The sequence below is a fragment of the Pempheris klunzingeri genome, chromosome 16 (genome assembly GCF_042242105.1).
Source record: "Pempheris klunzingeri isolate RE-2024b chromosome 16, fPemKlu1.hap1, whole genome shotgun sequence".
NCBI lineage: Eukaryota > Metazoa > Chordata > Actinopteri > Acropomatiformes > Pempheridae > Pempheris > Pempheris klunzingeri.
Window position 1 is genome coordinate 11,740,082 of NC_092027.1, and position 23,663 is coordinate 11,763,744.

Sequence of the window (23,663 nt, forward strand, 5' to 3'; positions counted from 1 at the left end):
CGCATCACCGCTCAAATATAACATTAGATCAATGCGCTGACCCGTAGGTGAATAGAATTAGTGCGTGTGATTCTCCTGCTATTTTTACGACGTTTTAATCGCTGCCATCAATTGAACATAAAGCAAACACGTATTCGTGTTTTTATCTTCCACTGGTTGTTAAATTATCTGTCAGTGGGCGGTACCAGCCGGCGGTTAGAGGCGAGGCGGAGCTAGATGCAGATGTTGGCCGCCTATGGAGTAGCCAAAGTTGGCCACAGAATCCTGAAAGGCGGTGGTATGTGGTTTGCTGGTTTCTTCACTGGAAAAAAAGACGGCACAGTCTAAGGTAACTAGTTTCTCTAACATTTTAGTGTTGAATACACGCAGTATTTCCTATTTAAAATCACGTCTCAGGCTATTTAAATGACGTGTAAGCGAGATGTTAACCGCCATCATTTAAACACACATGTAAATACCGCATACTGACGTTAGCATCATTGTATCAGTTGCTTAAGTTAGCTAACCGCTAGCCCTGTTAGCCACACACGCGTTGGATGCTCTTGAGATGGATAACCAGTGACTTAATGTTAGATTATGGCTTTAACGGATCCACCTCTATCCTTAATGTGTGTACTGGTATCAGGCCAGTGCTAACAAGGCTATCAGTCCATGTGGCGCTAATCATTAACAGCTAGCGGTGATTTCGGTGCGTTAGAGCGGATAAACAGGCTGTTGTGACTGTTAATCAGATCGGCGTAGCTGCATCGATTAGTGTTATGTTTTTAATATGTCACACCAATGCATTTCAACGTTGAAACACAGTGTGGTGGCAAAGTAGTCCCTGTCTATGTTTCACGTCCCCATCCTGTTTGCGCTCTGACTGCAGTGGGTTTAGTTTTTCAACTAAAAACTTGGGTCCGTCTTATGAGATAAAGCTGTTTCTTTATGAGGAATTTGCTGCAACAGTAACAGCACAGTTGAATCACTTGATTATAGTTAGATTACTGAGCTTATCCATCTGCTTGTGAACACAGAGGCTATGTAAACATTAAATGTATGTATGAATGTAGTGTGGTATAATAATTTCCTCCACATATGTCTTCCGTGAACGGGGACACTTAACTGCAGCAGCCATATTGGCTCAAACAGACAGACCAGATGCTCGTGTAATTTCACTGGCCAAGTAATGGGACACATGGCGCCTGTCCTTCACTGACTTGTTACAACTGTGTCTTCTGTAGTCACGGGCAAAGGGGTTGACTGACCACACTGACAAAATTAAGATGTTCTGATCGATATGAAATAGACACAATTGAGCTTTAATGGTCTTTAAATCAATAATTGTGCAGGTGATCTAACTTAATGTGAAAGATGTGGCTATTTGCAGGTAAACCCTGCAGTATAAACCATCCACACTGATAGAAGTTGTTCACTGAAGGTATTCGAGGCAAAGGTGTATGCTTTATATATATACATACATCTCTGAAACTATATTTACCAGAGAACATTTAAAAGAAGAGATGTTAAACAAAATGAGTAAACAATGCAGCATTCAACGGGAGAGGAACAGCAAATAAGGTGCTAACAAATAAGTGTAAAGGTTAAGTAGTGCAGTAGCAGTTTGTGGGTCTCTCAGTGCACTTTGCTTCCATCTGGCCTGAGACAGGTTAGTGCTCGCAGGTCTGAGAGCTGCCGTGATTCAAAGGCAGCATGGCACATCGGGAGCTTGATCTGCTAACACTAGATTGGATCTCAGTCAGATGTAAATTCAGTCTGTGCAGTTTGGCCACATTCTTAAGAAGAAAAAAAACCAACTGGTATGTAGTTTGAAAGGGCACCTGACCTTTCCTCTTCTTCCTGCTATCTCAAACAAGCCCAAAGATCTACACACAATCTAATCACTGGCAAAAGAAAACAAACAGATACTGACGTCACCAGAGGCTCGTGCTCCCAGAAGCAACATTTTTAATTAAAAATGCCAGATGCAAGGAATATACTAAGTGACACATTTTGTCGTATTAACTGTTAACAATTTTCTTCTAGTAAGTTCCTGTAGTTTCATTATGGAGAAAAAGACATGTTTGGTGTCTTTTTGGAGCACAGATCCATGTAGTTGTCATTGTCCCATTTTTGTTCAAACTGCTTCACCTTGTTTATACAACTGCTTTTAAGACAGCCAAGTTTAGTAAGTAATGGTTAAGTTGGGTGCTCAGTTTTCAGGGAAGTCCTACTGCACCTCATCACCTGAACCGTCAAGGTATCGGAGGCGAGACATTTGGATTAGTTTGGTTTTGCAAGACAAAGTTGTGCAATGATGATGTAAACTTGATACATTTTTGCCTTGTTTCCGTTTGGTCTCTTGTTGTGAAAGATATCAAGTAGCAGGCTAGTCAGTCTGGTTAGATGTAGGCTTTTGGTTTCTGTAGCAGATTTGTCCTTGACTCGCTGCTTCTTAGATCCAACATACCTCATAAATTTAGAAAGTCATTGAAGGGATACTTTACTGATTTTCAACCAGTTATTTATCATTACAATGTAGGTAGAAAATGACCAGTGTTTAACTTTCCTCCATGTCTCCTGCACCCAGAGCTTCCCTCTGTCTGTATCCGCTGGCTCTATGGCCTTTGTAACTGATTTAACCACAAAATTATGTGTAAAATAATGTTACTATTATTTTAATGTTCTTACCAAGTTAGTTATTCAATCAAACAGCAGCCCTAGAGCCGTTAAATGTCACATCATCTGGAGAACAAAGACTGGAGAGCTCATGGGAGCTTTCGGTGCAGGCAGCACGAGGAATGTTAAACATCTTTCATTTTCACATACATTGTGAAACATTGTATTGATTGTTACATTGTTTTGATACAAAGTTGAACATTGTTTGTGAAGCAAGAATCTATGCTGCCTCTGTTGTGTGAAGTCTTGCGTCCTGGCCATAATTTATTAAATACATTAATTTTTAATGTAACAAACTATCGAGTGTTGACCTGAAAGTCCCTACTCATCAGTTTCCATTAGGTGACATAGGGGTATATACCAGTGACACACTGAATCAGGATCATTCACTCCTCTGTTTTTGGCAAAAATAATGTGCTGTCTAAAGCACTTCAATGACTCTGTGTTTCTTGTTTTTCTTGCAGATTATCCCAGTGGAGAATCACTACTCAGATTCAACAATGGCTGTGTGAGACAGGCATAGTCTCCGCCTTCCAGTGACACTCCCCTCTCCCTTTCTCTTCTCACCCCTCCTTTAAATTTCTCCAGTGTTTTGTTGTTCTACTCTTTCACCCCGTCTCAGTTTCTGGCACTGCCAGGGATCAGTTTGCCCTCTTCATCTCTCGCTGTCACTTCCCTGTTGCGTCCCGAGTTGAGGCTGTAAATCCCTCAGAATGGTTGCTGACGTTGACTCGGCGTCTCAGGGCAGCGGTGTGCGGCTGAAGCAGGAGATTTCCCTCCTCCATGGGGTCTGTCTCATCGTGGGAAACATGATTGGCTCCGGCATCTTTGTCTCGCCTAAGGTCAGAATCTCTCCTTTGAATTAGTTTATTTGCCCTGATTTTAAAAAAACTAGTCAATTGCTCTTTTGGATTTGATTGTAAAATGCATACTGTCATTCAAACGTTATTAAATCTATACTTGGTGAGTATAGATATAGAATAGAAGAATAGAATATACACCAGACCTAATTTTCTACTCATTTGTTGTCCTGCAGGGGGTTCTGATGTACACAGGCTCATTTGGCCTATCCCTGGTAGTGTGGGCCATTGGAGGGATATTTTCTGTGTTTGGAGCGTTGTGCTATGCTGAGTTGGGTACCACCATTCGTAAATCTGGAGCTTCATATGCCTACATTTTGGAGGCCTTTGGAGGTTTCTTGGCTTTTATTCGGTATGTAGTTGCTTGTCTGTAAACATGTTCTTTTAATACATGATCCTGTAAACGACATGAGATAGAAACTCAGTACTTATACCACATGTTCTGTCTTTCAAGTTCATGAAGCGCAAAGTGGTTAAAATGAGATTTTGACCATATGGCATACAAAGAGTTCACCAGGGGTTAAACAGGAGGATCAGATTCAGTAAACTGTAAATCCTCTCAGCTGTATGTCTCATCTCAGATATACAACACGGTACAATAGATGCAGTTTCTGCTCTAGGTCTATTATATCCTAACATCATCCTCATCCTTTCAATGTAGTAAATAATGATTTTAAAAGCAGCCTTACAAACAAAAGTAACAAAAGTCTGATGTTCATTGTTATTTCACTTATGTTCAACAAAAGATATGTAATATTTATGCCTTATGTTAACTAAGATTAATTAATTCTGCTGTAGACTGTGGACGTCGCTGATGATAGTCGAGCCAGCCTGTCAGGCAGTGATAGCTCTGACCTTCTCCAACTACCTGGTCCAGCCATTCTACCCCACCTGTTCAGCCCCCTATGACGCCGTCCGCCTCATTGCTGCCGTCATCATATGTAAGGCTCTCCCTGTACTAGGGGCTCTAGTTAACCGCTGTATTTTTACAAAAACATTGATGTGTGTGTGTGTGTGTGTGTGTGTGTGTGTGTGGTTTTGTGTGGTTTTGGTGTGGGTGTGTGTTTTTGTGTGGGTGTGGGTGAGTGTGTCATTGTGGAGCTGTTGTGGCAGGAAGGTTTGATCAGAGAACAGCCTTTCTTGCAGTTCATGCAACTTCAACCAATAAGATAAATTGTAAAGGTTCAGTACACCAGATAGATGCAACCCAGAGTGGCTCTGCTTTCAGCACTCACTCAGTGTGGATATCGTTAACCGAAGGAGTGGCCTGGTGTTCATTTGTTCATGCTGCTCAGCGGTTCTATTGCCACAAGGTGCATCAGGAAACTTTTGTTTAGACACTGTGCAATGGAACAAAGAACAAAATAGGATGCCTTTGGTCATTTAAACTCCAATCATTTACCATAAATGCCTAATTTAGCCTGCATGCTCAATTACACTCTTGGCCAATCCAGTATAGTTGGTGCTTTAAGAGGTCATGAAAACCACAGATTCAAATAAAATCAGTCACTGTTAAGTTATTTTGGTGTTGGCGGAGGTGGAAGTATTCAGATCTTTTACTTAATTAGAAGTACTTCACTGTCACTGCTGGACTGCTTCAACTTCACGCAGTATCTACAAGGCCCCACCCGCACCAAAGGTCACACGTTGGACCTCGTCTGCACCACTGGCACACCGCCCACCAATCTGCAGTGCCTGGATCTGGCTGTACCGGACCACCATGCCATCATCTTCACTGTCCCAGCCTCCCTCCCTAGGCAACGTCATAAGCGTACCATCACCTTTAGGAACACTAAAACAATGAGTCCACCAGCGCTATCTACCCTGATAGTGACCAACTTGACTATGGCTCCTCCTGACGCCACGGTGGATAACTTGGTGGCCCATTACAACTCTGCCTTAACTGTCAGTCTCGACTGTCTGGCCCCCCTCAAAACCAGGACTCTCTCCTTCACCCGTCCTGCCCCCTGGTTCACCCCTGAATTCCGCTCCTTGAAGACCACTGGTCGACGGCTAGAGAGGCTCTACAAAAAAAACTGGCCTCACTGTCCATCACCTGGCCTTCAAAGACCATGTACAGGTCTACAAGGAAGCTCTTTCTTGGACTAAGGCCCAGTATTACTCCACTCTTATTGGGACCCAGGAAAACAACCCCAGAATGCTGTTTTCCACCATTAACCGCTTACTCCGCCCCCTCAGTGTCCCCCGCCCTTCTGGTGCTCCCAACCTCTGCTCCAAGTTCTTCAACTTCTTCTAAGAAAAAGTGGATTCCATCCACCAGCAGCTCCTGGCACCTGCCTCCACCACTTCTCTCACTCCCCAGCTACAGGACATCACCCCCCCCAGTTGCATGCCTCCCCCACTGCCTCCTCTCCTCCTTCATGCCTGTGGATGCTTCCCTGGTCTGTGAGCTGGCCACCAAGGCCAAAGTCTCCACCTGTTCCATGGACCCCACGCCCACAGCATCAGTAAAGGCCTGCCTTCCTACCCTCTGCCCCATCATAACAGACATTATTAACACCTCACTCGAATCTGGGACTGTACCTACCATTCTTAAAACCGCCTCAGTCACACCTATCCTGAAGAAGCCTGTTATGGACCCTGATGACCTGAGCAACTACCGGCCGATCTCCAATCTTTCTTTTCTCAGTAAGATCTTGGAGAGAGCAGTTGCCAAACAACACATGTCCGACCATGAGCTCTATGAACCCCTTCAGTCTGGCTTCAGGGCCCATCACAGTACAGAGACAGCCCTAGTCAAGATCATCAATGATCTCCTCATCCCTGCTGACTCCAGCTGCATCAGCATCCTTGTTTTGTTGGACCTCTCTGCTGCGTTTGACACAGTCTCCCATACCATCCTCGACCGCCGTACAGTATGTGCAGAATTCAGCTGCCAGGGTTCTTACCCGCACCAAGCCTTGGCAGCACATCTCCCCCACCCTCATGCACCTACATTGGCTTCCAGTTAAGTTCTGCATCACCTATAAACTCCTTTTGCTGGCCTACAAAGCACTCCACAACCTTGCCCCACAATACTTAACGGACCTCATCCACCAGCATACCCCTTCACGGAACCTGAGGTCTTCTGACACAGGTCTCCTCTCCATCCCCTGCACTAGGAGCCGGACTTTTGGGGATAGAGCATTCAGTGTGGCCGCCCCCACCCTCTGGAATGCTCTCCCGACGGAGATCTGCCATGCTCCATCCTTGGACTCTTTCAAGTGGGCTCTTAAAAAACACTTGTTCACCCAGGCCTTTGGCAGCTAATCTGTTGTTTTTTGTTCTGTTTTGTTTAGTCTTGTTGTTTTGTCTTGTCTGTAAAGCGTCCTTGGGTCTTTTGAAAGGCGCTATATAAATTCAAGCAATTATTATTATTACTTTTACAAAACTAGAGGTCACCAATGTGGCCAAAATCCTCTATCACAGTATATGTAATTTAGTATCATGGTGATGGTATAAATCATAATAGCATAGTTGTTCTGTAAATTAAATTAAGACATGGATTGAAATAATCATACCACACTTTTCTTTTCTTTGGAACTTCCAAAAACACCTGCCTCACATGAGACAACACTTGACTTAAAACAAAATACTGAAAACTTTCAAAATGGAAGCTTTAAGGCAGGGGTCCCCAAACTTTTTCCTGTGAGGGCCACATAACTTTTCCCTTCTTTGATGGGGGGCCGGGGTCAGTTTGTAACAGAAAAAGTGAAGAAAGCCACACATAACCAAATATTAATAACCCTTTCTGGGATCTTCACAGAAAAAATAAAGTCAGGAAATAAATAATAACGCTATTTATGAAATAAAATTACACTATTTATGAAATCAATAAAAATCAAATAACCCTAAAAAAGTCCATGGAACATTAACTTTCTGTTGTGCCATGCACAATCTTAACAGGTAAAAGTTCAGCTTAGTTGTCAGAGCAGAATCTCTTACTTAAATGACTCATATGAGCAGTCTCTCAAAGTTCTTGTGTTCACATCTCAAAGTTTGCGCTAACTCCACGAATAAAAATGAGCAGCTGCGCTGTGTCCTGCACGTCCGTGCTCTCATCCAGTGCTAATGAGAAAAAGTCAAATTCTTTCGTCTTCTGCTGCAATTTCTTCAATGCATCTGGTGATTGTACTCGCCGACAGACTCACGGCATTAAAGACATCTTTCTTCTCGGGACACACCTCCTCCGCGACAGCATTCAAACATTTCTTGACAAACTCTCCATCAGTGAAAGGTTTACCGCTGCTTGCTATCAGTTGAGCAACCCGAAAGCTGGCCCGAACGGATGACTGGTTCAGCTGAGCTTGGCGTACAAATGTATTCTGCTGAGCTAACGGCCCACTTTTTAGCTTTAAGAGTTTGTCTGCTCGCATTTGGCCTTGCAAGCTATCATACTTGTCTTTGTGACGGGATTCATAGTGTCGGCGCAGATTGTATTCTTTGAATACCGCCACCACCTCTTGACAGATGAGACAAACAGCCTTTTCTTTGCATTGAACAAAAAAATAATCGTTTGTCCACTGCAGGTTAAATACCCTGCATTCTGAATCAATTTTTCTCTTACCTAACCTTTTCGCCATTATTCCGTTCTATTTGACAGAGGCGAGTCTAGGATTTTTTTTCTGGGGGGGGGTTTCAGATAGGGGCACAGACTGCAGGAGGGTGGAATAGAATGTCACGTTCTATGCATGTATTAGTCTCGATCGCATGGCCAGACTGAAAAAAAAATACACTGTAAAAATGTACTCAAAGTATTACCCAATGCAGAAAAAAAAGTCACATTTGAGAGATAGCAAGCATGAAAAATTACTGAAATTATCCGAATAGTTGCCTATTCTCTGTCAATCAACTACTTAATTAGTTGGCTAATCATTTCAGCTGGGTCCTTTTATTACAAAGCACCATATTTTATAAATGCTTTTAATGTTTTGAGAGCTAATGTGTATTCTGTAGTTGTTGTTAAAGGCGCTACTGGTTCATGTTACATCATGCATACTCCATTTAATTAGATGGCACACTTCCAAGTGGTTAGCCATGGGGACTTTTCCATACATAGCTCCTTGATTTGGTGGTTCCATTGCACTTATTTGCGCAGGGATATGTGTTTAACCTCACATAATACCTGCTGATTTCCTACTAGCTCTGCCCTAAGGCTACTGTGCTTAGTACATTGCCACCCAAAAATGTATGTGATCCTACAAGACAAAGGGAATAAAGTAGCTGTTCAACTTGTTGGTTTTGTTTGGTGTTATGTGCCTAGTCTGCAGCCCAGATCATAGAGGAAGAAATGTAATGATATAATTGGATCAACAATACAATCTGGTGGAGATCCAGTTCTTAAAGGCCCTGGTATAACACCTTGGATCAGTAGGGTTTGTGCTCTTAACACATGTAAACAGAGCAAAACTGATTTTTCAAGTTGATAAAAGAATGTATGTATTCCCACTTCTACTGTTTCAGTATAGAAAATATTCCTCTGTAAATCATAGATCTAAATTAAAACTCATCAATAAATCAACAACTTTGTTTTAACTGCTGTTTTCTCACTCTTTTCTCCCCATCAGGTCTGCTAACATGTGTGAACTGTATGAAAGTGAAATGGGGTGCTATTCTTCAGGTCATCTCCACCGTAGCCAAGGTCCTAGCTCTCATTGTCATCATCATTACTGGCCTGGTTAAGCTGGGACAAGGTAGGATGTCCTACAGTCTCCGTCTGTCAAACTTTGTGTGATAAAACTATTGCTCTGACTTTGCAGGAAATTGAAGAGATGAAGTACTACTGCGCTATTTAGTTATTTGTGTATTTATACATTTTATGCGTCTTCTTTAAACATAGATGTATTGAAATTCTAAATGTATTTAGTTTTATGTTTTGGAATGTATGTGCTTGTTATTAATGGCCAGGTATGTTTTTGTTGACTAAATTGCCTCAGACATGTATCGTCTTACAGTGTATGTAAGCATTTGGTAATCAGGGCATATTATCTATCAAAGTTTGGAAATATAAAAAATAACCAAGGCATCAGCTGGATTAAATGTCCAGGAAAGCTTTAGCCTTGCGTGATTAAAGTAAAACATTCCAGCGTACTGGGTACTGATTTCATGTAATGTGTTGTTGTAGGTTTTGATCAGAATTTTGAGGACTCATTCAAAGGCTCCAAGCTGAACCCAGGTGACATGGCCCTAGCCCTCTATTCAGCGCTCTATTCCTACTCTGGCTGGGACACACTCAACTTTATCACAGAGGAGATCAAAAATCCAGAGAGGTACGAGGTTCTGTATTTTAGAAAGATTTTACAAGAAGTGCTTTTCATGCTAGATGGCAGAGACTTATTTAACTACATGACTTTACCCACTGTGAATCTAGGGGTGTATAAATCTGACATCAGCAGTCTTACTTGTGAATTACACATTTCATTAAGCCATCATCTCCCCCATAGAAACGTTGTGCGTCACATGTGAACTGTCAAAATTTGTACAATCTAGATTCTCTACCTGAATCCTTTTGGTAGGACGTGGGTTTGTGCTGTAGCAGTTATTTTTCCTATCACTCTTCTGTAAATACTTCAGATACAACTGAGAGTTTTAAGTTAATGAAAACCACATTTCTCAATTTTCTGTTGCAGGAATCTGCCCCTGTCCATCGCCATTTCCATGCCCATCGTCACAGTGATCTACATCTTGACCAACATAGCTTACTACGTCGTCATGGATGCAGACAAAGTGCTGAGCAGTGACGCTGTTGCTGTGGTGAGTATGTGAAGGAATCATCCCAACTTTAGTGCATTCTCCTTGGCACCAAGGAAGCTGTATATGCGCAGGCTGACCGTGTCCATGATAATGTAGCTATAAGTGCATCACAGGACTTAACCAAATTGACAGCATCTGCTCAGCCTCATAGGGGCAGCAGGTTTTGATCTTCCCTTCCTGTCTTCTGCTGTCATCTCTTTAAGTCTGGCTGGCAGCCACTGGCTCTAGTGTCTGCTTCGGTATTCTCTTTTGGTCATCTGTGACTGCAGAAGTCGAGATGATGACAGGAACCTCATTTAGTTAAAGACATTAGCGCTTCGCACAGGAACAGGGGGAAGTTGATGATGTGATTAGTGCATTGGAGGAGGAAGAGTTGTTCTCGGGCTTGTTGACAATGGCATTTGATAATCTTAATGGTTAATGGTTAATAATGGTTTACTAATGGTCCAGCAAGCCATGCGCTGGGCGTTCTCTTAAATGTAAATCAAGGGACACAACCAGAGTCCCCGTAGTAAATTAGCCCCCGCCAGAGCCTTATTCACTTTGACTGATCCTCAAAGTTCACCGAATTCTAACCATTAACCATCAGTAAGAAGTTTCGCGCACACATAAGATCCACACCCACAAGCTACCTCAGACATCAATTTCATCTGACAGCTTGATTGATTAGCTAGCTATAATAGGTGAGTTATCCAAAAATCACCTCATGTTTGAGGTTTGTTAGTTTTAATACACGAAACTAACAAACAGTAGGGAATCAAAAGCAGAAGTTACAGGTAGCCAGAAGTACACAGCAAGTTCTTTATGAACTACACTGACTTTTTTACACAGACACTGACCTCAGGCAAATGGCAGGAAACACGTGGGGATGTTTACAAATTGAGATTAGCAAAAAAATTAGCTTTTAATTATTGGCACACGGTAGTGCACTTAAGTCATGTTATTGCTAAACCTAAGATTAGAATTGTGTTTTACAGCTTTAAATATCTCTCCTCAGGTAATGTGGTAATCAGTTGTTTTCACTGTTATCTTAACACATACCATACCAATAAATTCATGTGAAGAGTAACCACTTTGTCGAATGTCTCCTCAGACGTTTGCAGATGAGGTGCTGGGCTGGGCTTGGTGGCTGATCCCTCTGTCTGTGGCCATTTCCTGTTACGGAGGCCTCAACTCCTCCATCATTGCTGCCTCCAGGTCTGTAGATACAAGCACACCTGAAGCTACTCCAATTAACGTCCCCTAATGCTGATTTAACGTTATTCTACAAAATGCTATTTCTGCCTGCAATGCTTTGACTTTAGAATATCAGCAAAACTATGAGCAAACATGGTGGCGTGTTTTCATTTTTATTTCTTTTTGTCCTGCAGGTTGTTTTTTGTTGGTTCCAGAGAAGGCCACCTACCTAATGTGCTGTGCATGATCCACATTAAGCGTTTCACCCCAATTCCTGCCCTGCTTTTCAATGTTAGTGTCAAATATTTTTCTGGGTTTTGAAATGAAACTGCGGATTTGGCTATTGTCACCACCTCAGGGTGCGTGTGTCCCTGATGAGTTCTTTTTATGCAACTCAAACATGTTTTTTGTATGTGGTTCCTCTCTTCTTGTCAGGGTGCCATGTCTCTGTTCTACTTGTCTGTGCCTGACGTCTTCCAGTTGATCAACTACTTCAGTTTTAACTACTGGTTGTTTATCGGCTTGTCAATAGCCAGCCAGATCTACCTTCGAGTCAAAGCTCCTGATCTACACAGACCTGTTAAGGTAAAACACTGATGCAGACCTGGCTGCTCACATGATGTTTACTGGCCACAGTAACTCCACCTTCTAGGCACACGTACGTGTTTCCGTGTAGAGACATGACATTTAGTTCAAACCGGTAACACAGTGAGAGAGAAAAGAAGCATCATTAATGTTCTTTTTGTAACGTGTCTGTGGTAACGCACTTATGACAAGTTGTCATTGCTGTGCATTCTGTCTGTCGACACCTTGAAACTACTGAATCATATGGTGTTGTTAGAAACTTAAACCAGCCATTGTTTGTATTTTTGTATTTTTGACCTTTTATTTACATTTGTTTACCCATCAACAGTGCCTCCATTGTAGGCCTGACCACCCTCAGCCTTTGCTTTTAGTAATGAGATATGACAATGGTAAATGCCACTAATGTTTTCAATCTGATAACTTGGCTTATTAAATTCTCTTGCTACAGAAGTGCACTATATACTGGCGAAGCCATTCAAGGGTTGAATCATCAGAAGGATATGGTTTAAAGCAATATTTGTATTTGTTAATGTAATTGCCTTAAGTTTTACCCATCTTTTTTTTTATCCTCAACTTCTTGCTGCCTCTATTCTTCTTTTCTACTTCCATGTTTTCTTCCTTTGCTTCATCGTCCTCCTCTGCCTTTCTTCTCTCCATTTCCTGCAGCTGTCTTTGTTCTTCCCAATCGTCTTCTGCTTGTGCAGCATATTCTTGGTAGTGGTTCCCCTCTACAGTGACACCATCAACACTATGGTGGGAATTGCTGTGGCGTTGTCCGGTGCACCAGTCTACTACTTTTGCATCCACCTGCCGTCCAGCTCCAGACCAGCCTTCATCAGAAAAATGCTCAGTAAGAAGCTTCAACTGGTGATGCTGTGCATGACATAGCAGCCATTTTGCCAACATAGTGGCCATGTTTATTTTGGACGACCCACTTTTCCCTCTTTCACTTTATATTTAGATGTATATTATAGAATTCATGAGCACTCAACCTATGCATACCAACATGTCTGACTTTGTTAATGTTTGAATTGAAAAACTTATTTCACAAACAGCATTGCAGAATTATTTTCTTTAGTGACAGTCTGTAGAAAACACGGCAGATAATCCTGTGAGCAGCTGACTGTAGGTTCGGAGGTTGATTTAGCTTAGCTGTTATGGAATTTGTGTTGAACATTAAGGTACAAACATAAACTAAAAAGTACAGTAAAGTAACAGTGAAACAATAGCCCAACTGGATAGGCTGACACTGATATTTTGTGGTTTACAAAATACAATGACAATATATCATAATTTTTTGTTTTAACAAACACAGCATAAACAATCTTAGAGGTCATTCAAACATTTGTTTGTGACCAAGATTCGTACTGAGCAGGACATTTTCCAGTGCTTTGTCAGTGCTCTCTGTAGGATGATCTATGTCACAGTGTCACTGTTTCCAAATTACCTCAAAATTAGTTCCACATTTCTTCACTGTTATTTCTTGTTACTTATCAGCCGACACAAACACTGATACAGATACATCTGCAGTAGTGTTGACCTGGCTGATTAATCAGTTCAACTCAAATTGAATTTCCTAAGTGAATGAAGGAGGCTTCACTGTGTATTTTTATTTGAACAGAATTGCAAGTGCAAAGCAACATTGTTACCAGAATTTCTTAGGACCCAATAACATCCTCGGAGAATAAGTCCTGGGAGACAAGCAGTAAACTTTCCCTGTGAATGAATGTGGTTGTGTGATATTATTATGGATAAATGCTCAAAGAAGCTTAGTTGTCTTAACTTGCATGTAAACCAGCTGCCATAAACACATGTAAAAACTCCTCTGCTTAGTGTTAAGAGCTAAAGAGTGATTGAGATTAGTGTTTCAAAGTTCACTGTACTATAGAGCACACATACTTTACAGGGTCCTATAGTGTTGGTTTAAAAACCCCTACCCCTAATACTTTTAACCCTTAATCTAAAATGTTTGAATGAATAATGCTTCAAGTAATTTGTTCTAAAACAAATACGAGTATTTGTATACTGTATTTTTAAAGATGATCTCTTGAGTGTGACCTTTGACTTTGTTTTTCTGTCACTGCAGATGAGATCTCTCTGGGCACCCAAAAAGTGTGCATGTGTTGTGTGGCCTCGCCTGATATCGACCTGGACAACATAGACCCAGAGAAGATTGAATGATGGAGTGACAAAGGACTCAGGTGAACTGTTCTATGAAGGGATGGAAGAAGACTGAAAACTAAGGAAGCTACGAGCTGCAGACAATCAGGATTTAGATGAGCACAGTTTGGTTGATTAAAGGAAGAACGGTGGAGAAACTGGAGAGGTGAGCTCAACACACCTCTTCTCCCACACGTGGGTCATAGAAATAAAGGAGCAGGATTTTTATTTTTAACCCTCCTACAAATAACATTGTACACTATAAGTCTGTGGAACCTGTGCACATTCACATGTTAAGACACAATGCAGTGTTGGTTGTGCAATTTCCTCCACACGTGCCCACACACTGCAACTTACACTAGCACATGAGCTGACTGGAAGCCATAGAGTGACACATCAACGAATGGAAATTAATAAGCTGATCCAGAAGGACTTGTCTCAGGAAATCTGCCTGAGGAGATTTATTCAAAACAGAAAATACACAGGTGGAGGTGGAGAAAAGTGTCCAGTATGTCCCCAAAACACAATAAATATGTTGCAGCAGGTCTCTCATGTTGGTGTTAAGTTTAGTGGAGCTCAGGTGAACGTGTGGAAAATGATGGTTAAAACCAGTGGTTCCCAACGTTTTTTAAGCTTGTGACACCTCACAGGTTGCAAATGTCACAAGATCGCGGCCAATACAACCAGTCCAGCCAATTTCCATCTTATCTGAACATTTTAGGGGCCTTAAGATCATAAAGTTACACAGAAATTCACAAGCACAAAGCACTGATTGAAAAAAGTAAAAAAAAAAAAAAAATGTTCAATTCTGATTCCTCGTGACCCAATGGGGTGAGTCCTGACCGCTGATTAAATGCTGAAATGTTCAAATCTCTACTCCCTCCCACTGCCTGTGTGTAAAGGGTTTGAGCCTTTATTGGCTGACAGGCGATTTGCCAGTGTTTGGTACTCATACAGTTGATGTTTGAACTTTGACTTCAAAACTCATGTATCTGTAATAGATTTATGAGTATGGCAGCCAGACAATGTAAAAAAACAAACACCCTTTGTTCTTGGACTTGTTGACAGACCTCTGTAAACTGTGGCAAATTTGCACATTTTGAATTTTTTTCCTTTTCGAACTGCCTTTTGTTATAGAAAAGCTTTATTCTGCTCTCTTACTGAACCGAAGGACCAAATGAACAGATAATAATAATAATAATAATAATAATAATAATAGGGTAGTTTAGAAACAGGAAGAGGTTATTTACAGAAGTGCTTTTATTTCTTGCAGTTTGAACAAGCTTGTTTGCTTGTCAGGTGACTTTGAATGACTTTATTTTACAAGTGCTAATCCTAATATGAATAAGATCACAAATCTGTTGCCATGTGCATCCTGCTTTTGTTCCGCAGCAGTAATGCATCTGTACTGTTTTCTTCTCTCAGCTAAATCCATCCTCAGTGCTGTATTTGATTTGTGGTGCCTCCTAGTGGCAGCTCACGTTAACCCCCAGTTTCTGTCCATATGGTGTTACCATCACTACATTCTCTTTTTTTCAGCCCTTTATAAACACAAACTGAGCGAGATGAGCGAAGCTTTAGTGTTATGTATGTTCAACAGGTTTTAAAAGTTTAAACTCATGGGATTGTTTCTAGGTCAGTGCACCTGCCAGACTGTCTACAAAGAACCATTTCTGAAGAAAAACAGACAAAGCTCAGGATCAATCATGCTGATGTGCACATGCGGCTGATATTTATTATCTTTTTACCCACTCTTGTCTTAAGTTTGTATCACAAAGAAGATATGTAGTGTTGCCTTTTGAATCTGTCACACACTTGGACCATGTATTCAGTGTGCGTGACCAAAGGTCTTAAACAGGCTTTCTGCTCACCGAGCACAGTGAGCTCATAGCAAAGTGTCTCAGCTTTCTGGTGAGAAAATTAGAAGTGTAATGTTTTGACCTACAGGTAGAAACCAGCCAAACATTAGTGTCTGAAGTGTACTGTGGTCCTAATGAACTGTACGTGCCTTCTGTGAGTGTGGTCCGAAAAAGGCCCCGTCTGTGTTTTAAGTGTAATGCAGCTTTTGTGTGCAGTATCTGAGCATAATAATGTGACTCGCTGCTGTAGGATTTGCCTTTTTTTTTTTTTTTCTTCAGTTTTTCAAATTAACCACCTCGGTCTACAAAATCACGAAAGCAGCTTCAGATGTTGTAGTGAAGGGCTGTGTACTGTCCGTTGAAAATATTCAGGCCTTAGACAAGCACCTCCACAACACCAGCCAACAGAAGCACACAGATATTTGTTTAATGTTGCTTTTTCTGGGGTCCAAGTCGTCATTTAAACCAAAGTAGTTCGTTTTGTTTGAGCGTGTGTGTTTTAAAGGAAACCGCCATATATCTACAGGAAACACACAATATTTTCAATGTAATTCCATATATTGTCACGGTTTCCACTTTACTATATACTCAGAAAACTTGAATGTCGCAGTATAACATGTATTTGGGTACCAAATGTGTCGTTTCTAGGTGGGACGTATTTGTGACAAAGTTGTGTTTTGTGTATTTGTAGAATTGTGTGATTTGTTGACTGTTTTTATTTATCATATTGTGGACCTGGATAAACAAATTCCCAGCTATACTCATGTTTGCCCAGACTGAGACATGAAAGCGCTTTATTTGAATAAAGGCAAGTGCAGAATGTGCATTTAAGTGACTTTGACTGTTCTTATCCAACCCTGCCTGAACTGGAAACTTACAGTAGATGTCCTGAACCTCTGGTACCAGCAGGCAGCTCACAGCCACTAGAGGTCGTGGTCTCAATGCTTTTTGAAATCTTAACTGAAACATGGTTTATATTTGTTTGCTTGCCTCATTATACATTTGTTGACACTTGATGCTACGTGTTCCTGTATGTACACACACTGTCCATGTCTCAGTGCCTCTGACTGACCGTCTTCCTCCTCAGGTGGCTGGCCAAGCCCCACCTCCTGTCCATCCATCCACCTTGCCTCCCTGGGGGCTCTGGTGCACAGGCATCACATTTCAGCAGGGTATGCACTCTTCACTTCAGATGCTGCCCGTCAATAGGTGCTCATTCCTGGGGAGAGGCCTGCCTCTGTCCCTCCCCAAGACAGAGGGAGTTGGGTTCCACTGACTCATGCATAAAAAATAAAGCAGTGGAGGGGAAATGTAGCCGAGCACCACAACAGCTACTGTAACGGCTCTCTCTTTCTCCCAGAGAGCGGAGGACAGGCTGCAGACAAAGTGAATTATTAGCTTTAAAAGGTCCAGGCTGCGGAGGGGGCACCTGGCACCACTAATGTCCTGGAGGGAGTATTCGTTCTGGGGATGGGCACAAGCACCAGGGTGCTGCTCTTCGATGGGTGAGTGCCCGTTGCACACTGGCTCCAGCTTGGCATCATGGAGCTGCCTCGACGCCTGAACTGGATACGAAACCGACCCTGGAGGCCTCATGTCTGCCGTAGGGAGCTCAACCGTAAGTGTCTCTCTGTCCGGTTCTGACTTCCTAATATGATCACTAAGATACACTGAATAACTAGAGCACCGTAGACTTGATTTTTTTATTAGTTTGCCTTTTGTTTCCTCTGGGTCTTCTTTTAATTGTATTAGTGCTGCTGTGAAGTCTTCTCTGCCTTGTCAAGTGGAGTGAAAGTGGATACAGACACATTCTTTCTAATGGCACTCGGTGGTTTTACACAGGTAAATATACAGAGAAATCCCCCCGGTTCTGTGTTTTAAATTAGTAATGTGGCTCAGTGAGTGGTTCTCCCTCTTTTTCTGCCAAGCAGGCACCACTTGCATCCCCCACAGTGGATTTCATGTCAGATAAGATTGATGTTGAGCGTGATCATATGTGGGAAATGTTCTGAGTTTTGGGGTGAAATTATACATCAGGCTGTATGTAATTTCACAGCATAAACTCTAATGGCGTCTGACTGCATTAATCATAAAATCTGGACACATTTGTGGACTAATGTCCGTTTTGCAAACCACACATCAGACCTGGTTACTACCAGTTTTGTCAGACTGGGTCAAATTCAATGGAAGTGCCTGCATACGAAATTTAAAATGCTAAACGTTTCTGTGTTGCTTTACAAATATTACTGAGACACTTCTGGATGAAGACCCACTCTTGAAACTTGGAAACTTTTACTATAATTCCCATGGCTCACACGCAGAGGTCAGCTGACACTGCAGTCTGTTGAATCAGACTTGATTGGTGAATGTTTTATTGAAACAGCATCTGTGTTGGTTGTGTAGGATCAGATTGTAGGGAGAATGGATTACAGCACTCATGGCCGTGCCAAGTGGGTCCAGTGATGTATTATTTGGGTCTGGTGCTGCTTACAAACTGTAATGTCCTGATTAAACCTGTACATTATCTGTGCCTGTTTGAGATTTTTGCTGGCTGGTGATGGTGAACTGTGGATTCATGCGCACAGTGAGAGCGTATGTGTGTGTAGCGTTAAGTGCATACCACCGTAGTACATTAAGAGTCTGGATCGATGGAAATGGAGTGGGTGCTGTTGTCTGAATGTTGCTGAGCTGACAGGATTTAGCAGCTACAACCTCTTTCCTGAGCAAAGTGCAGTTTTGTCTTCGTCCTATCACCACTCTTTTAGGAGGATATGTTTGAAGCATACCAAAGTTATTTTTTTCTCTCTGGGGATCGATAAATGGGATGTTTTAGTTCTTCACAAAGCATGAAAGCTTTGTGTTTGGTTGTTTGTCTAGAGTGCATATGTGTGTGCGTGATGGACTTGATGCTTCTGTGTTCAACATTAGGTTGTTTGAGCCCGGGGGGGGGGGCAGGAGGGGCCGCTGATCGACTGAGTGATTATGACGGGGCAAAGGCTTGTTATATTGATGCTTTTAAGAGAGAATTCTTGTGTAAGAATTCAATTTGTGTGGATGGCATTTGATGAATGTTGCGTAACAGAGGCACTGAAACCTGTTACACTTTCACAGGTGGCTTCTGATAACCATCAGTAGTCGACTGCCACACGGGGTGGAGCAGAGCGGTACTTTACTAATGGGAAAACGCGCTGCATTTTGTCTAGAATTCATGTAAAAAGGAGATGAAATTAAATGTTCTGCTGCTCTGGATGATGCATTATTAAACATCTTCTGTGCTTCCTGAAAAATACCTTAAAATAAACTCCTGAACTCTCCTCAGACTTTAACTTCTATACTCTCACTAGTGATAGAAACAAAAAATCAGGCTGCTCTTTGAAAAAGGCAGCTATTGGCTTCCTTTTATCTAATTTTGTTGGATTTTCAAATTGAAGCAAATATGTGGCAACATACTGAGGCAGCAACCTCATTAAAGCATTAAAATCTAGCTAAAATACTCTGAAGAACTTTGAGCACTGGGGTCAAAATGTTCAGCTGCAGTGACGCAGTTAGTGTTTTATAGTGTCTAGTAACATAAGCCATTTCCTTCTGTTACATCTGTGCAGTAGCCAATACACAGACATGAGGTACTCAAGATCCTACCAAACCAACCATGAAATACTGGGCTGACTAGGCCTAAACCATCCCGCGACATTGTCCCAAAAGACTATAACAAATATGGCTCAGTCATATGTGATAATTTCATTGATTCTCTTTCAGTCGTTTCTATTCTCTGCTACAAAACATGTTCCCAACCAACCAGTTTTAATCCGACTGTCACCAACAGCATCCCTTCAAAGAGAAAGCACTCGGCTGAATGTTATTGATTATTTCCTCTGGAGAAGTCTGTGAGTGGCTGATTGTCTCAGTATTTATTAATAAGAGGTTGAAGGCTTTTACCAGTAGTCACCACAGAGCTGAGGCCTTGAATGTGTAACAATTGCATTTTAGAACATTTTTGAAAAAAGATATCACTCTTAATCTTTGATATGAACTGCTCTGCCAAGCACATCAGAAAAGGATGACTACATCAAAGTAACGCCAAAATACTGATTAAAAAAATAAAGCCATAGGGTTTCATCAGCTTTCTGAGGCTTAAACAGTAACTTGTGTAAAACAGGAAGTTGAAAGAAGCCACAGTAAGACCTCATCTTGTTCATAATGGTAACCAGAAGAACCCTAATGGCAGTCTGACCAGCTAACAGGTAGCAATAATGTTCCTCTGGGTTTTTATTTTCTCTTCTGCGTCAAAATGCACAGCATGAAGGTGATATTCACTGTTCTTCATAACACCTTGTTGTTTTACTGGTGCAGATAAACTGCAGTTATATTCAGGTTGTCTCCTCAGGACTGTTTTTATTTTGGTCCACATTTCATTTTCATCGTGGATGTGATATGCAGTAGCTGCTCCTAATGATATTGACGGGAAACTTGATCCTAAAATTGTAAGAGAACGGTGACACACTGGGGAGGTTGGGCCTTGGCCATTAATCATAGGGTTGTGGGTTTGATTCCTGGCTCCTTTGGTGTCCTTGAGCAAAACACTGAACTCCAAGTTGGTCTTGCTGTTTGTGTTTGGCAGTCAGGTGGCACCTGTGAATCACTTGGTTGGTGGTTCAATTCCCAGCATGTCGAAGTGTCCTTGAGCACGACAGTGAAAGGCAAAGAGAAATCTAAGGCACCTCTGCTAAACGCAATGTAATGTAACACTAGTCATCCACGCCTTTATGGTGTCTTATAATATTACTCATGAATCCTTGTTGGATTTATGCATTTGTTTCTAAGTAATATCAAATATGTCATTTTGCCATTTTGATGGTCTGTTCACAGTCTGAGCTTGATTTTACAGATTTTTGTAGCATTTTAGAGGTATGGATGGGGGTCGATCCCATAATCTTTGGTTTACAAACCAACGCCTTACCACCTGGCCACCGAAGGTGTCAAATTGTTCCATGTAATTTATTTAAAAAATAGGAAGTCAACAGTTGCTGCGTCTCTTTTCATACTGACTAAACCTTTGTGCTTCCAGTAGTCACCAGTAGGGGGCCCCCACAGTTTGATAAAATAGACACTGAATGCTGAATACTGTCTTCATCTCAGTTCACCACAAAGTGGAGTGAATACACAACACACATACTGTACTTGCTTTGCTTAGAGAGAAGTGAAGAAACTCAAAGATTGCACTTCTGCTCCTCTCAACAATGTCGAGTGTGTGTTTCATGTGATGAAAACGGCTCTCCTCCTCTGAAGATTGCAATTTCTTCCTCCTGTCTCTGGCACCAGCTGAGGGCAAAGTGCTACTCATCTGACTGATTTTATGTATAATGTAGAGGCTGGAAAGGACAAATACTCGCTTTCTTCTGATGTGATGTGTAAAACCACATGTCTGTCATACATTATCTGCCAGCCTGTGATTTTTTTACTTTAAATGGAGCCGAAGCCACAATAGAGCTGACTAAAGTAAAACACTTAACCAGATTGTATTATTGTGTTTCTATGACCTGCCTGCACATCTTTCTTCTCCTTTCTCCTGCTGTTCCCCCTCTTTCCCGCACCTCCCTGTCCCTCACCTTTGCCCCTCTTGCATTTGCTTTATTGCTTTCTTTCTTTCTCATCTCTCCCTCAGCCTCTCTTCTCGCTTATCGTCCTCATGCCCTGCGACCTCCCTCCCTCCCCCATATCTGCCTGCCCTCCCTCCAGATCTTCATTATCCCCCTGCCTCTCCTCTCTCCAACCAGATTTGTAATGGTGCTCACTCTCTGCAAATCTTCCCACTCCATAGCAACGCGCCTCCTCACTACTGTAGCCTCTGCTGCCACTGATGCAGGAGGCGGCGTTGGGATGTGAAACTACATCAGAGGAGATTACATATTGCCTCGGCTCATTTTCCAGTTGTCAGCTGTAGCTGGAAATGATTCTCCCTGTCTCGCTCATGGCTCACTAATACATCTCCTCTTTTTCCTCCTTTCCTTTATTTCTCTTGCACACCTCTTTTTATCTCTCTCTTTCTTCTTCCTCTCCTGCTTATCTGCACGTTTCTCCGTCCCTCTCTCACTCTGAAAGGAATTCAATTTACAAGCTTTCACGGCACGTGTGAGCGTGGAATCATGTTGGCCCTTTCTCTGCAATTTCACACAATAAAGTCAACAAGCAGGGCTGCTGCGTGGGCTGCTTATGAACACAGAGAGAAAGACAAATGGAAAGAGAGAAAGACAAGGGGAGAGTGAGAGACGGAGGGAGGAGAGAACAAAATAATACACTGCCTGCATCTTACTGAGAAGAAGGGCATGTGTTGTTCTTGTTTATTTCTGCTGTAGCTCTGATCTCTATTTGTGTTTGACAGCAAATTTTCCATATCTGCCAGTATCTTCACACACTGATCACTGTGTTTATGAGCTCCTGCTATCATTATACTATACTCTATCCATCAAAAATATACTAGAAAAAAAAAGAACTGCTGATTTGTTCTTCCAATTATAGAAAAATATGTTTCTGACACCTCTGGTGTATCTAGCCATGCAGATAGTATTGTTTTTATTTACTCAGGTGCTGGCATTCCTGTGTCTGATATTTCTGCCACTATCTCAATAATGTGAAGGGATTTTCGTTTATGGTGCTTACCGCGAATAAGAATTCAGAAATCTCAGAGACAGATCACCAAATAAAATCAAAACTATCCATGTGGCTAAATACGCCACATGGATAGAAGACATGAGAAAATGTTTTTTGATAGCTGCAATAGCTTTTTTGGCCTCTTGGGGGCAGCAGAAACAAGCTGTAAACACAGCACTGACATATTGTTGCCTTTTAAGTTGATCAAGCATACAAAGAGTGATGTTCTCTGGAGTCATGTTTGTGTCCACCTTCCGTCGTTTTTTTTATTTGAGCTCTGTTTTGGTCTCCACCAACTCCTCAGAGAAACATCTGGCTCATTAGCTGTTAAATGCTCCGCTGTGTTCTCAAGCTAGTTGCTAACTTGGTCTTTCTGTCATTTGCTGCTGGACAGCTGATGTAATGGGTTTATAAGAGTGAAAGTGGGTATAAAAACAGGTGGTTGGCGCTCCATGTTGGGAGCTCAGAATCAAACCTTCAAACTGCTGAAGCACATTTGAGCAAGACACAAATTATTAGCCTGCACAGTGCTGCGCTGTAGCCCAGCCTGAGCCGTGTATAATGGAAAGAGCAAATAATCGATGAAGTAGCACATTGTTGTTGTTGTTACAGGTGGAAATTAAAGAAGTCACAGCACAGTCAACACCAGGAAAATGCTCAAAAATATGTTGAATGCGGTTACAATAAGCAGATGAGGTTGGTTTTTTCATTTCCAATGGAGACGCTTATTTTAATATCCCACTGCAGCGGGACAATTCTGTGACTTGTACAAAAAACAAAAAATGAAGCAGAGCAGGACAAATTTGTTTGACGAAGGTTACAGCAGTTACAGTATTTTTATGGCGTAAAAGAATTTGATCTCCTGTCCCCTTTGGCCCTGTCTCTTCTTCTTTTCTATATGTGTCCAGATTCTTGTCTGGGGATTTATTGTGCACTTGCCAGATCATCACTGAGTCTCTGTCAG

At 41.8% G+C, this 23,663-nt stretch overlaps 1 protein-coding gene across 1 annotated transcript; it reads left to right on the plus strand.

Annotated features, from left to right (window-relative positions):
- Positions 1-266: 266 nt before the first annotated feature.
- On the plus strand, positions 267-15,062 carry LOC139215235 (Y+L amino acid transporter 2). Its single transcript, XM_070846136.1, has 12 exons — positions 267-328; positions 3,123-3,500; positions 3,695-3,870; positions 4,317-4,459; positions 9,086-9,211; positions 9,643-9,787; positions 10,148-10,271; positions 11,365-11,468; positions 11,642-11,738; positions 11,883-12,032; positions 12,699-12,882; positions 14,119-15,062. Exons 2-12 carry the CDS (start codon positions 3,372-3,374, stop codon positions 14,211-14,213), a joined length of 1,473 nt encoding a protein of 490 aa, XP_070702237.1. The 5' UTR covers positions 267-328; positions 3,123-3,371; the 3' UTR covers positions 14,214-15,062.
- The last annotated feature ends 8,601 nt before the right edge of the window (positions 15,063-23,663 follow it).

Coding starts and splice junctions, on each gene's coding strand:
- LOC139215235 (XM_070846136.1), top strand. CDS start 3,372: ATGGTTGCTGACGTTGACTCGGCGTCTCAGGGCAGCGGTGTGCGGCTG. Junction 3,871..4,316: donor GGTTTCTTGGCTTTTATTCG/GTATGTAGTTGC, acceptor ATTCTGCTGTAG/ACTGTGGACGTCGCTGATGA. Junction 12,033..12,698: donor ATCTACACAGACCTGTTAAG/GTAAAACACTGA, acceptor CATTTCCTGCAG/CTGTCTTTGTTCTTCCCAAT.